General features: G+C 28.5%; 1 protein-coding gene across 1 annotated transcript; it reads right to left on the minus strand.

Moving 5' to 3' along the window:
• Positions 1-8,513: 8,513 nt before the first annotated feature.
• On the minus strand, positions 8,514-10,542 carry LOC129289893 (uncharacterized). Its single transcript, XM_054926650.1, has 4 exons — positions 10,479-10,542; positions 9,504-10,388; positions 9,198-9,327; positions 8,514-9,112 (listed from the first exon to the last, which is right to left on the minus strand). Exons 1-2 carry the CDS (start codon positions 10,540-10,542, stop codon positions 9,751-9,753), a joined length of 702 nt encoding a protein of 233 aa, XP_054782625.1. The 3' UTR covers positions 8,514-9,112; positions 9,198-9,327; positions 9,504-9,750.
• Positions 10,543-14,199: the final 3,657 nt, after the last annotated feature.

Genomic DNA, 14,199 nt, shown 5'->3' on the forward strand with positions numbered 1-14,199 from the left:
CCTAAGCAAAGCTTGAAGAGTTTGTATCTTCCCTTAGGCCCATTGTCTAGGTTCCCTTACGACTGCATGTCCTTTCACGACTTCTTCTTCTACTCTTCCTACAGTCCTTGTGTCTTCGGTCTTCCCCTTGCCTTCTCAACCTGGTGAGTTTCTCTACCTTCTTGGTGCTCAATTTCTCTGCCTTCCCTCTATCTTCGGTCTTAGTTTTATGGATTGCTACATTTTGGGGCTATAATTTTTTTTGTGAATAATGATGTTTGGCTGTGAAATTGTTGAAGAAATTAGTTTTGGTTAGTTTGTTCATATACTTATATGCAATTGTGGTATTGAAATAGAGTGTTAAAATACCAATTTTGGTTAGTTTGAGGGTATGATTATGTGTAATTCCAGAAAGAAAATTTTGATGGAGCTTTGGCATTCTTGTGACAAGATGCTTTCAATTTGTTTGGATGAAGCCATGGAATAGGTGTAAGGGATTCATCTGGCTAATTAACTTTGATTTTTCTAAACTATAGACTGGTTGAAGATAGAGGTAAAATCATGAAGAAGCATGAGATTTAGGTTGATTTCCACTCAATTGGATAAAGGTGCGTGAGAGATTTAGGATTAATACAGAGTCCCCTAACTTGGAAGAAGAATGAAGAAGGACGAAGGGGGGAAGAATGAAGATGCTTGTACTAATGAGGGAACAAAATCTCATATGTGGCATCAATGTGGCACTCTAGCAAGGCAACTAAACAGTCAAACACGATCAAACATTTAGATTTGTTTGTCTAGGGTAAAATTGTGTGATTTAAAAAATATTAGGGTGATATTACGCCTTTAAAAACAAAAGAACATCAATTATGCCTCCTCGAAAACGTATGAGGTAAATTTATACTTTAGCTCTTAATTTAAATATCTTTCACCTAGGAGAATATTGAATTTTCTGCAACTTTATCCAAATTTAAATCTGCGGTATTCAAATCTATATATTTCACAATTTCACAATATTTTGAGATTTAAAGATTTAAATCTATGTGGAGATAGATAAAATTAATTTATTTTTATTTAAAAATATATACATCTTATAACAATTTTTTTAGGTTATATATATATATATATATATTTCAGTCTGATTCTATTCAAGTTTCATGGGCTACCACTATCAATTTAGATCCTTTTTTTCTCCCATGAAAATTATAATACTTTCAATTCTTAAATTAAATTAGACTTTATAATACATCCTTATACTTTAAAAATAACATTTATATTACTTACTTTTTATTTTTGAATATTGTAATTCATATTTTAAAAAAAATGGCCAATTTTAATAAATAGGCTTATATGGACTCTGCTTGCCTGTTTCTCAACTATAGTTTGAACCTCAAATATATATTTTTAGATAAATAATTATTTATTTAAGTTTACATAGTTCAAAGAAATGCATCTTTTAGCCACTCATGATTCAACTATATGCTAGCCTGTCCATTAATTATTTAAAGTAGCACGCATAAATTCATTAATTAGATTATATTGAGAATAAATATTTATATAATGACCAAAAGTCCAAAAAATAATACTACTTAGATTAAAGAATTGCGAGAGTTAAACTAAATTTTTAAAAAGTATGATTAATCCGGTAAAATTTAAAAATAACACATGACTTTGAACAGGAAAAATATTACAAAATTATTAATTTAGATATCTTTTCAATTGGAGAATATTGGATTTCATGTAATTTTATCCAAATGAAAATAGTTGAAATTCAAATCTATATATTTCATAATATTTTGAATTTTAAAGATTTAAATTTAGTGAATATAGATAAAATTAATATATTTTTTTTGGAATATATACATCTTATAACTATTCTTTTAGTTTATATATATAAACATTTAAAATTTTAGTTTGAATCGATCCACAAACTAATAACTAAACCTAACTCTCAAAATACAAAATCTCAAAAAAAGGCAACCTGAAACATATAAAAAATGATAAATTATCCTGAACCTAACTCTAAATCTAAATATTATATTTTATGTACATATAAAAATAATAAATTATTCCAAATCAAGTACCAAACTTGATTTTGAAACACAAAATCAACTATGTAGATGCATATGAAGAAATTTTCAAAACCTATATATTTTTTTAGAGGAGATGCAGTATATTTTTACATTAAATAAGATAAACTAATTACATAATCCAATAATGTGAATGAAAGAGAATGTCATAAAAGTGGGCAGATACATGAAAATATTATGAAATATTAATTTTTTTGTAACTAAATATTAATTTGAATTTTAAATATTATTTATTATTTTAGTTAACATATGTAAATATTTAAAAATTTAGTTGAAAACCTATCAATAAACCAACAATCAAACCTAATTTCCAAAGCATGGAAATGTGAGGCAGCACCTTGAAGTATAAGAAAACAAACACTAAATCTAATAATCATACTTATGTGTGTGTGTGTGTGTGTGTGTATAATGATTTATATATCCAAATTTTGAAAGTTCTACTCATGCATTTTACAATCTAAAATAGGAAAAAATTATATACTTAATTATGATATTCTCTTAATAACATCAAGATCCTTAATATTATTACTTCGAAATGATTATATTTCTATACTCAAGACATACATCCCTAATTAGGTTAGGATATATATTTTATTCATGATCTAAAAAAAATATCTATTATATTAAAAAATTGTAGACTCAAAATTAGTCTATTAAAAAATTATTTATTGAATTTTTATTTATACTACATTTTTTAAAGTTTTCTTTACACTGTAGTTATTAACAATTTTTCCCAAGATAAAAATTATTTTAAATTTTAAATATTATAAAATTGTAATAATCCAAAAATATTAATAGGATGTGAGATATTGGGATATTAAATATCTTAAGTGTAAAAAAGACTGCATCATTTGTTAATGGCATACTCACTAAATAATTGTTGTTGGTACCAACCTTCTTTCAAATGTCTACAATCCTAAAAAATCAAAACTACTATAAGATTGTATAGACCTTGGCCCCTCACTAAGGACTTTCAAGTAATTAGAGGAATTCAATAATCCCATAGACTATGGGTATAACTATAAAATAAAAAAAATGATAGAGTAAAATTTGACATTATTTTAAAGTATGAGAAAGGACTTTCAAAATAATTGAAAGAATTCAATCATCCTATAAATAGAGAGTATAACTATAAAATTAAAAAAAATATAGTAAAGTCTAGTATTACTTTAAAGAAGATCATACACACAAAAACTTACATTAGCATATTGGAAAACTAACTCAACACTGCATTTAAAACTCGTGTAAAAGAAATTCATGCATATCAAAGTTTGAAACTTTGTATATGCTTCTTTGCTACAAGCTATCGCCAAGTAAGTTTTGGTTTTGATTTAATTGCATAGTCTATAAATTTAAATGGTGAATACTAAGTAAAATAGAGGAAATTGTGGTTCTTTTTATTAATCTGATTGTTAAATTGATTTTTTTCTAACATGAAATTGTTATATTAATTTTTAATTTGAATATCAAATCCAACTTGAATTCTTAACTAAATCATCTATCAACAAAATTTTGATATTTAATATTTTCAAGTAAATTTTTTTATATACATATAAAAGATGAAGGGGTGAAATGTGATGTATCGTCAAAAACTATTAATTTATAATTGAATAAGGATGAATTGAGAGAGCGAATGAAATTGTAACTTTTTAAAATGGTGATAGATATTAAATATATATTTTTGTGATGATAGATACCTGGTACATATTAAATTATCTGAATTTAAAGTCCTAAATGATATCTATTTTTTATTTAATTATAGAGATTCATAGGAATGCCACCATTATTTCTGTAAATGATATCTATTTTTAATATAATGCCACCATCATCATATATAATGAAGTGTTAGTATTTTTAAACTCATAATCATTGTAGATATATATTTTGGAAATCGTAATCTGAATTAAAAATTTTAAACCCATAATAGTTTTCTAATATTTAAATAGATAGCTTGATATTAATTTGAATTCAAATAAATATACATCTAAAATATAACATCCTTTCAAAATTATCAAATGTGAATTTTAAATAGATAAACATAATTTTTTAATACATATAAAAATTGATAAATCAATCCAAACTTAACTCTGAACTCGACTTCGAAGCATTGAATCGCAAGAAAAATCTTTCAAAATATAAAATTGCAACAAACCCAAAAAAAGGCATGTGTCATTCATACATAACCTTAAATCTACTTTTATATATATATATATATATATATATATAATAATTAGATATTTCAATCTATACATGATAGATGAAAAAATGTGAATAATTAGGTAGGGCTCACAAATTTTTATTAAAATTATCAAGCTGACATGTATCAAATAAAAATGGGAAAATAAAAAATTGTAGAACATTAAAAAAATTAAATAAGTGAAATAAAAAGCATAAAATATAAAACCTAATTGATATATAATCTATTAAATAGCAAAAATTTCATATGCCTTTTCACTTCTATATAATATAGCGCGCAGCAACTATACATTGCATAGATATTAGACAAATGGCATTGGATTAGAATTGTGTAATCTCACACCTTTTTAAATATTGTTGTTGTCACTCTGAGTGATCATTTAAACTAATACAATATTTCTTAATTATTAATGCCGGTGTCATTTACAAGGTACAACAATTATGATTTTTTATTTTGCATGATTAATTAAATAAAATAAATTAGAGAAATAAACAACGATGAAGGAATCTGCTATGTATAAATAATAATTAAGGTATGATTATAAACAACATATAATTATTTAACTTTCATGTTCCAATATAGAAAGTCTAACTTAACATGCTTCATATAAATAAAGTATAATACTACATATATGTTTCATTAAATAAATTAAAAAAATAAATTTTAAGATAGAAAATTTTTTTGAATAGATAAGGTATTATATAAATGTATTAAATAAAGTTTTCAAATAGATAGGAAAATTATCTTAAACTTGTCAAATAAAATTTTCAAATAAAAAATTCAAAAAAGCTTAGGACATACCCATTAAGTAATCATTCGTGGTCTCTTGCCCTCCTTATCTTTAATATCATAAATACTGACAAAATTTAATCAAAAATAATGGATAGAACTTGTCTTAGAACGCAACTTTACAGTAGTCGAGTACATGAAGCTAATATTATACGGATGGTTCATTGTCTGATATGATCCAAAGCATTAGGAGACACCAAATTTTAAAATTTTATATATTTTAAATGGATGTAACCTATTTTTAAAATGACTCATAAAAAAACTTTCAAATAACTGTAGAGATCCAAACTCAAATAGATTTATTGAGTATTACACATATATTTCACAAATCATAAATAAAATTAATATTTTTAAACTATGCAATATTAAATATGTATATCAACTCATCAAAATTAATATTTTTAAATGTAAATAATTGATTATATACATTTTCGTAAATAAAAATATGCACTTTACTATTTTTAAACCTATAATTGTATATTAAATATTTAGATAGACACATATTAATTTAACTTCAAATAAATATATATCTATATTTGATTATACGATACAAATTTTTTGAAATCATAAAAATAGATCTGACTATTTAAATACAGATTCTTTTTTTAAATATTTAAATAGATAGATATTAATTTAAATTTACATTCAAATAGATATATGTATGCATATATACTCGATCGTATGAGCCTTGATTTTCAAAAAATCTTTAGGATAGATGAAAATTTTCAGAAATCACAATGACAGATGGAAAATTTTAAACAAATGTTATTTTTCTAAATATTTAAATAGATATATATATATATATATATATATTCATTTGAATTTCAATTAGGTAAACTTATTAAAATAGGTGATTTTGCTAATATTTCGGCACACTTAAAAATGGACACATGTCATTTTTTGTAGCCTTTAACCTTATTTTTATATATGTAATGATTACTTACGTTAGGATGGGATATAAAGACTTTTAGAAATTGAAACATTGCAAAACAATTTAGGTAATAATAATGCTCTCTCCATTTTTATTTATTGGAGAAACTATTACTTTTTGCTTGTTTTTTATATAAGCAAAATCATCTATTTTAATAAGCATTTATTACACATTTCTTAAATTACTCCTCATAATTTACATAAATGAGAAATAATTAATGCATGCTTATGTTAATTAACATAAAGCATTTTAGTTCAATTTTTTTTATTTTTTGATATAATTATTATGATTAACTAACTTTATTAAATTGTGTAATATATTTTTTTATATATATATAAAAACGAAGGAAATAGCATGTCAAAGAATGTCAAGCCTCGACTTAAATAATACTCTATTGACTTTCATTTTTCGGGAAGGGTTGTGTCCGTAAGTATCTCCATCTCTATCACTTCTTAGAGAATAGCACAATTGGTTATATTGGATGGTGTTGAATTTGAAGCATCAGTAAGAAGAATATATATACTATACCATCAACAACAAGTGATGTGACTTCTTGCTGCTTGTTATTGACTCTTGTTTGTGATTAAATTTTTTTGTCAGATCATTATCGATGATTTTTTCCTTTTTTTTATTTAACCCCGCCCATGTTGTTTTTAGTGAGTTTATTGTGTGGATTTTGTTAATGAAATTGACGACAGCTGATTCCCTTGCTGTTCTTGTTGGGGATTTAGGTTTGTGTTCAATATCACTAACACCACCAAAATTAATTTGGACCCTCTTTTTGCAAAACCGTTTATTCAACAGGATTGCATCAATATTTGAACTCAAGACTTTAAGATAAGCTGATTTGAATCTCTTAAACTTCAACTAGTTGAACCAAAAACCCTTAGATAAAAAAAGACCTCTTTACACACAGACAAAAGAAAAGAAAAGAAAAGAAAAGAAAGACCTCCACTTTAATAGAACACAACGATTAAGAGTTTGAATATTTTATCCGCTTCTCTTCTCGGACATTTCATGCAAGTCACATTATTCACAGTTCCTAAACTGTATCTCAGAGAAACATATCTTCCATATGACACTTCCGAAATTGAGCATCATTTTTTCCCTTTCAACGAACAAGAGTTATTCAAAAATGGAACAACTCGCAAATTAGCTCAATCCTTCCGCAGATTGTTGTTTCCTGCACTTAATGCCTCCTCAGTAAATTTTCATTTCCTAAATCACTCTTTTGCTATAAAAGAATAATCTAAAAAGCACAGGAAAAGCTAAAGAAAGATCCTGTGGAGCGGCTCTTATTTGAAGAAATAATTTGAAGAAGATTAAGACCAAACCCTGAACAAATAACTTACTTTTGCCCAAGCTAGAGATGATTTGAGTCATGCCTCCCTTCAAGACACTATTTAAACAACCAATTTCTTGAAGAACATCAAATGATATACTTCATAAAACGTTGAAAGCACAACAATATTATGACCAATAACAGCATATAGTTCCAACATTAGTTTTTCTCCAAAATCACTTCCATTTTGTTTCCCAACCAGCTCTATATTCTCATCATAGACACAAACTTAGGGTTCAAAATTGATCAAACATGATCACATAAGGCACCATTTTGGTGAAATTGTGGATGATAACACGTTTTCCTTGAGATTCAGGTGCCAAATGCGCTTTTTTTGCACTTGTTTTATTAACCTCCAAATAGGTTCAGCAACTCCATCTTTAAGACTTGGAGCAAGTTTGGTTCCGTGTTAAATTAAAAACCTTCAAAACCAATGTTTTGATGGAAGCAAGGCAGTAAAACCATGGTTTTAATGGTTTCCAACATGAAATCAAACTCAATGTTGTTAGGTGTTAGACTTCCTTCGTGAACCATCAATATACCTAGAAAGACAATATAAAAATCTGACTAATAATGGCAAACAATATGTAATATTAAAAAAAAATGCATTAAGCTACACTGTACACAAGGAACAAATATTGCATCTCATCTCAAGCATCGACCAAAAATGGCCCAATACTGTTAAATGAGTTCCCCGAAACCTCCTGACCTGCATGCACACAAAAGCGGCCCTCAACCAAAAACAGGAAAAGGGCATGGCAATGGTTGTGATTATAGCTGAACATTTCAAGAACTAAATGCTTAGAGCCAATTACATTCAAGAACCATGTTAAAGAATAAAGAAACGACAGAAACTTGATGCTCAGAGAAGCATGGCTAATTGAAGCGAGGAGTATTAGTGCTTTTACAAAGTTTGCTGAGCTAATCAACGAACTTCAGGAAAGAAGATACATCTTTACTTTATCAACCTTACATGAACCGAGCTAAAGACCATAGTGTATATTATTCTGTATCAATTTTGGAGAATGTGATAGCCAATCACTTGAATGGTTCTAACCTTGTTACATGAACTTTTATTTTTAAAGGTAACCCCTTGTGAATGAGGTAAAATATTCTATAGAGGTCTTTCCACCAGCTCAATCTCATATTAACTTTACTAATACAACAAACGAGATATTCTCACTCACATCTGTAATTCTTATGGCATACATTTACATGGGATATCTTGCACAGAAAATGAAACCTAATGGAATGAATTTTTCACCAAATATGGTTATGTAAACCCCCAAATATAAACCTAATAAACCCCTCAAGTCCGGATCCTTTTCAAACTAAACCCACAATTTTTACAAGTAAAGAGGCAAAGCATAAATAATATTTCACATTGCCTAATCAACTAATGCCCCCCTACTAACGTTGTAAGTAGAACGAAAAGCCCACAATAACATATGGACAGCAAATCAGTAATCCAACAGTGACCACAAGAACTGCCCTCAGCAAAGCAAGTTTAAAGACAATGCCAACTGATGAATTCCTGCTCTACACAAATGTGTCGTAAAGAATATTCTGATGGACAATAGGGAATCAGTGGAAAGTTGCAACTTCTAAGTACAAATTCTAATTCATCCACTAAAAATATGACAGAACTGCAAAGGATTAAAAGGGATGAATCAACGTTGTCTTTGTTATCCTCACCTTTCACTTCAGTCGTTAGTTCAGAATTTTAGACTTTGTCATAGGATCTTGGGCAAGTTATAAACCTCAACTATAACCAAGTCATGCATAACCTGATAAAATGAATTGTATCAAACAAAAATATAATCCATCCAAAGCACCAAAAACTTTTAAAATGTCTAATCTAACATGATTTACCTGACTACAGATAACATTATTAAGGTCCAATTTGAGACCTACTTTTTCAACATTGTCACTGCAATCGCACATCAAGCAATTTGTGGATGATCTAGTTCCTACACAAAAGTCAGAAACCGAATTGCCAAACCTGAAAGATAAGAAGTCGAAGCAATTGCAACAAGGTGATTGAAAGAATCGACCAAATTTGCAGAAGCACAGTATATTAGTCAATAATACCAAAGCAGGAATAAAAAACACTCTAGGACTATTGATACTCTTCCAAGAATTAATTATTACTGCACATATTCACTAAACTATACATACATATGTTGTGCTTGCGATTCAGCCCAATGCTTCAGCCAATGGTTTAATTTCCTGTTTATACTCAGTATATTGTCACTCTGGTAAGACTACTACAAATAAAGATCACTTGGCATAATAAAAGCAGAATGTTGCATTTGAGCTAAGCCTCATACACCCACCTTCATGAGCAATTGGGTACTTTTCAATCTTTATATCGAACATAAGTCATACAAAACGCTTTAAAACCAGCGTTAAGGACAAATTGCTCTTATTCTGCCTCAAGCTCTTGATAAAACTTCAAAGCACCGACCATGTATCCCTGCAAGACTCTTACTCGATCAACCAAGTCGTTAAATACTCTCAAAAAGTACTTCGTATGTTCACTTTGCCTTTCACACCTATCCATTTTCTTCTTGATATCCTTCAATATGTCCTTACATTCATCAACCATTTCCAGGTACTCAAGTACACGACCGTGATAGGACTTCTTGCTGTATGGATCTTTCTCCAATATCTCTTCAAATCCAATCTTCACCAGCTCCAACTCTTCGCTACAACTATAAATATGGGACTTCAACTCCTTCCAAGCTTGATCGTCAGGTTTTATTTTCGTAAAATCGTACACTACTGGAATTTTCTCCTTGAGCTTCAAATACCGCATTAAGCATCCATGAAATGGTTTGCGAGCAGGCCCCACAAACTCCTCGATTTCGCTCTCCTCAACCACGGATTCTTGGATGGCAGCCACCGGAGACGACGCAATGCACTTAGAAATTAAAGCATTCCGATAAAACCCATTGAAGAATAACGCCGATACAGCGGTTAAAGTGGCAAACGAGGCGATTTTGGGGAAAGAGTCCAGAATTGATTCAAAGGTGTCTGAGGAATTTGGAAATTCGGCTGAGTCGAGTCAGATGAAGCTCTAACGGAGGGAGATAGAAGGGCCACAGGAGGTGAGAGAAATTGGGAAAAGACACGATCTTCGGAGCGACGGACAACAGCAATCGACTGAGGAACCGAACAGTTGGTGACGGTGGTGAAGACTAGCAAGGGCCTCCATCTACGACTGTAATCTTCGCCTACCCTTGTGCGAAGAAGACAACGACGAATAGAAACGCAGAGACCTTGTAAACCGATGGACACACCACCTCTTTCGTGGGTTAACGGGAGCCAACGGACAATGATTGTCTAAACTGGGGTTGTCAAGAGGATAGAAGTTAATTATTGTAATGAATTTATATTTGAACATATTTTGTAAAAATCAATTTTAAATAAATAAATATTATTTAAATTATTTTGTAAAAAAATCAATTTTAAAATAAATATTATTTAAATTATATATAATAAAAAGATTTTTAAATTTATAATTATAAAAAAGAATGTTGGTTTTATGATATATTTTTTGTTATACAAAACTTAATTTAAAAAAAAATATATAATAACACAACATTTAATATGATAAATAATATAATATTTTATTGGTTGAATCATATATAATAAAAAAAATTAATTTGTAAGTCTTTTAATTTTTCATCAATCAATTTAAATTATAATATAAAATAAAATAAATTATGAGAACTTAATTTAAAAATAAAAAAATTAGGAGGACTTACAGATTAATTTTATCTAATAAAATATATTGATAATAAAATTTTTAAGAAGTAAAATATAAATAATGTAAAATTTGAAAACAAAAATATCATGATTAAATGGAGTATTGATCTTGAACAATTCTTTTCATTTAATAGATTGTCCAATTTTCAATGCATTGTATACACATTATGTCACTTCCAAATTTTCTGTATCTCCAAATGTAAGCAAACTCTATGCATATGACATCTAACTATACTTTTTTGTAATAGAAATTTAAAACTCTATTATATAATAAGAAAGCATTTTGATTGTCATCTTCCAACCTCTGTAAAAATAGGTGGTGAATGATTAAAAAGTCAAAATCCCAATATCATGAAAAAAGTCTAGTTAGATGATTATTCTGTAAAATATTTTCTCTATTTTATTTATAAATCTTTTATACCAATTCATTAATATCAATACAATAAAGTATTGTTAGGCAAAAAATAAAAGGGGATGTTACAAGGTTGTGCTAGAGATGCGATGTTCTCAAAAGGATGAAAAAACCTGACTTCTAATTAAACACAAAAAAACTCGAGCTCTCTTATCACTTTCACATATATAAAAATGCAAACTAAAGAAAATTAATATAGATATAAAAAAGTAAAGATACATTAATTAAAAAAAGAGGTGATCGGTTATGCTAGCCGCACAACAAAAAATAAAGACTAAAACACATAATAAAAAGAAAAATAAAATAAAGTAGCAAATGCAAGTCTAAAAATTTGGACTAATAGTTTGTTGATACTGATGATGATTGTTGAGAGATGGCTCCTCTATTTATAGATGATTCTGCTTGATACCTTGATCGCCAGTTTTCTTGAATTTAGGAACCACTTCTCTATTATAGTTACTCATCATGGGTGAAATGTGGATGGTCTTAACTTAGTGGCTAATGCTTCATGAATATTTTCTTATAGTTATTTTAAAGTTAAAAGTGAGTTGAGCCTGAGCCTTTAAATTTACAATTTGAGTGCAAATAAGTGCAATAAATAATTATAATGAACTTTTAAAATTAACCCTCAAATGAAAAGGTAAAAGATACAATCATTTAATATAATATAATTTTTCTGTATTTCTCTCTCATATTTTATAGATATGAAAATAGTTACTACCTTTTCGAAAAAAAAGTTATTCTCATTTTTTTTTCTAGTGAGGATTGAAAGGAATTGGCATGATGAATTTTAGGAAAGTTAAATCCCTTTAAAAGATAGTCAAATTGCATAGATACTAAAATACAAAACAAAGGCACAGAATTTTCAGTCTTCCACTATAGAAAAGTGCTTACTCTCCTTTGATTTAAATGCTCCAGCCAATAAGGAAGACAATGGGGATAGCAATATATTTCCTTGAACTTAAATGCTCCTCTCATATGTGAGAATGTCCACCTGGACAACTATTAAAGTGATGATCAACATATTGCAATCAATGAAGAAAAAAAAATAAGGATATCTTCTATTTTCATGAGGCCCATGAGTATCTTCATATAAAATTTACATTGTGAAGACCTATAAAAAAATATGAGTAATAAAATATGAAGCTTATACATTTAGAGTCTTGTAATCATGGCTAAGAATGTATCTTTAGTCCTTCCCAAATATTATGAAGATTAAAACAGATCTATAGTAATAAATATATGAAAGTTGGTGAACAATAAATATATGAAGCTTAAAACAAATCTAGAACATGACATCCCTATGATAAAAACATGCACAAATTTGCAAGTAAGTAAGAAAAACAATTCAGAACCCATATAACTCACATCATACTATTAAAAAAATTTAGAACATGTGGATATTTTACTTCACTTTTGAAGAGAGAAATGGGGTTAGAATTTTAAATTTTAAGTTTATTTTCTCAACCAGAAAAAACGTACACTGTAGCTAAAGATAATTAATCCATGAAAACTTCTACAATAAGAGCAAGAGTCACCAACAGAGACATTGACACTTTCAGACATAATTAGATAAATAACATTTGACATTATGAAAGGACAATCCCTACTTATCAATAGCAGAACATTTTTATGATTGCAATCGAGTATCATGAGACAGCCATCGTCTTTCATAAGAAACCAAGTTACTTTACTTTATTGAAACCACATAAGTGAATGCTCATCTTACTAACTCATAATATACTCAAAAATAGGAAAAAAAGAGAAAGAATACCATATTATTTCAAGCCATGAACTAATGAAGATCTTATCTCATTTGATTGGGCTAGAGTTTGTGGCTTGCATCTTTTTCATCTCCTAAAAGCTTGCTTAATTTGAAATATAACCTAGCCTCCCTTAAGCATTTTTCTGCAAAAAAAAAAAATTCATTAGATTATATGGTTTGCCATGAAATCTAACATCAATAAAACTTTTGAAACAAAGATAGATATGGAGACAATACAATGGAATCACTAAGGCAGGCACCATGTAAAACAAGAAGGTCTTATCAAATGAAGAATGTGTAGCCATTTATAAGATTTTGTTAAACTCAAACTTTCAAGATAAGTTGAACAATTTTATAACAAGAGAGAAATTCAGCATACTCAGTTTCAACGAGACTCATTCAATGTATTTGGCATTGAATTAAGGAAATAGGGGATGCAAGTCATAGAAAGAAAAATAGTGTACAAGAAGGGAGCTATGTGAAATGTAACAACTCATGGCAATTCCTGTACGATGAAGAACTTCCGAAGAACTTCCTATAGGTCTCTTGTAAGCACGTTAGAGCTAACAAGACATCACTAATCAGACTTTAAAAAAATGAGTTTTGTGGCACTACACTAGTATAATCAAACTGCATTTGAAGGAGCAAAACATAATTGCTATATTGAGGTTTGTTTGTCCATGGTAGAAGAAGAAAAGTATATCAAATAATTCCAACTTTTCAATCTATGCATAACATAATCTATATGGATAAAATAATGGTTTTATATGACAAAGAAATCCTAGGCCTACTACTTAATAATAGGGAGGAGCCGCCACATCAAACATGTAAAACAGAATTATGTGGTAAAGTTATGTTCCTAGTTATTGTGGTTAAGCATAGATTTGATGCACAAGGAAATTTAATTTTTTTAGGGAAGATGGGGT

Source organism: Prosopis cineraria, unplaced genomic scaffold, assembly GCF_029017545.1.
Source record: "Prosopis cineraria cultivar Desert tree isolate PC_DT_omini unplaced genomic scaffold, ASM2901754v1 PC13, whole genome shotgun sequence".
Classification (NCBI taxonomy): Eukaryota; Viridiplantae; Streptophyta; class Magnoliopsida; order Fabales; family Fabaceae; genus Prosopis; species Prosopis cineraria.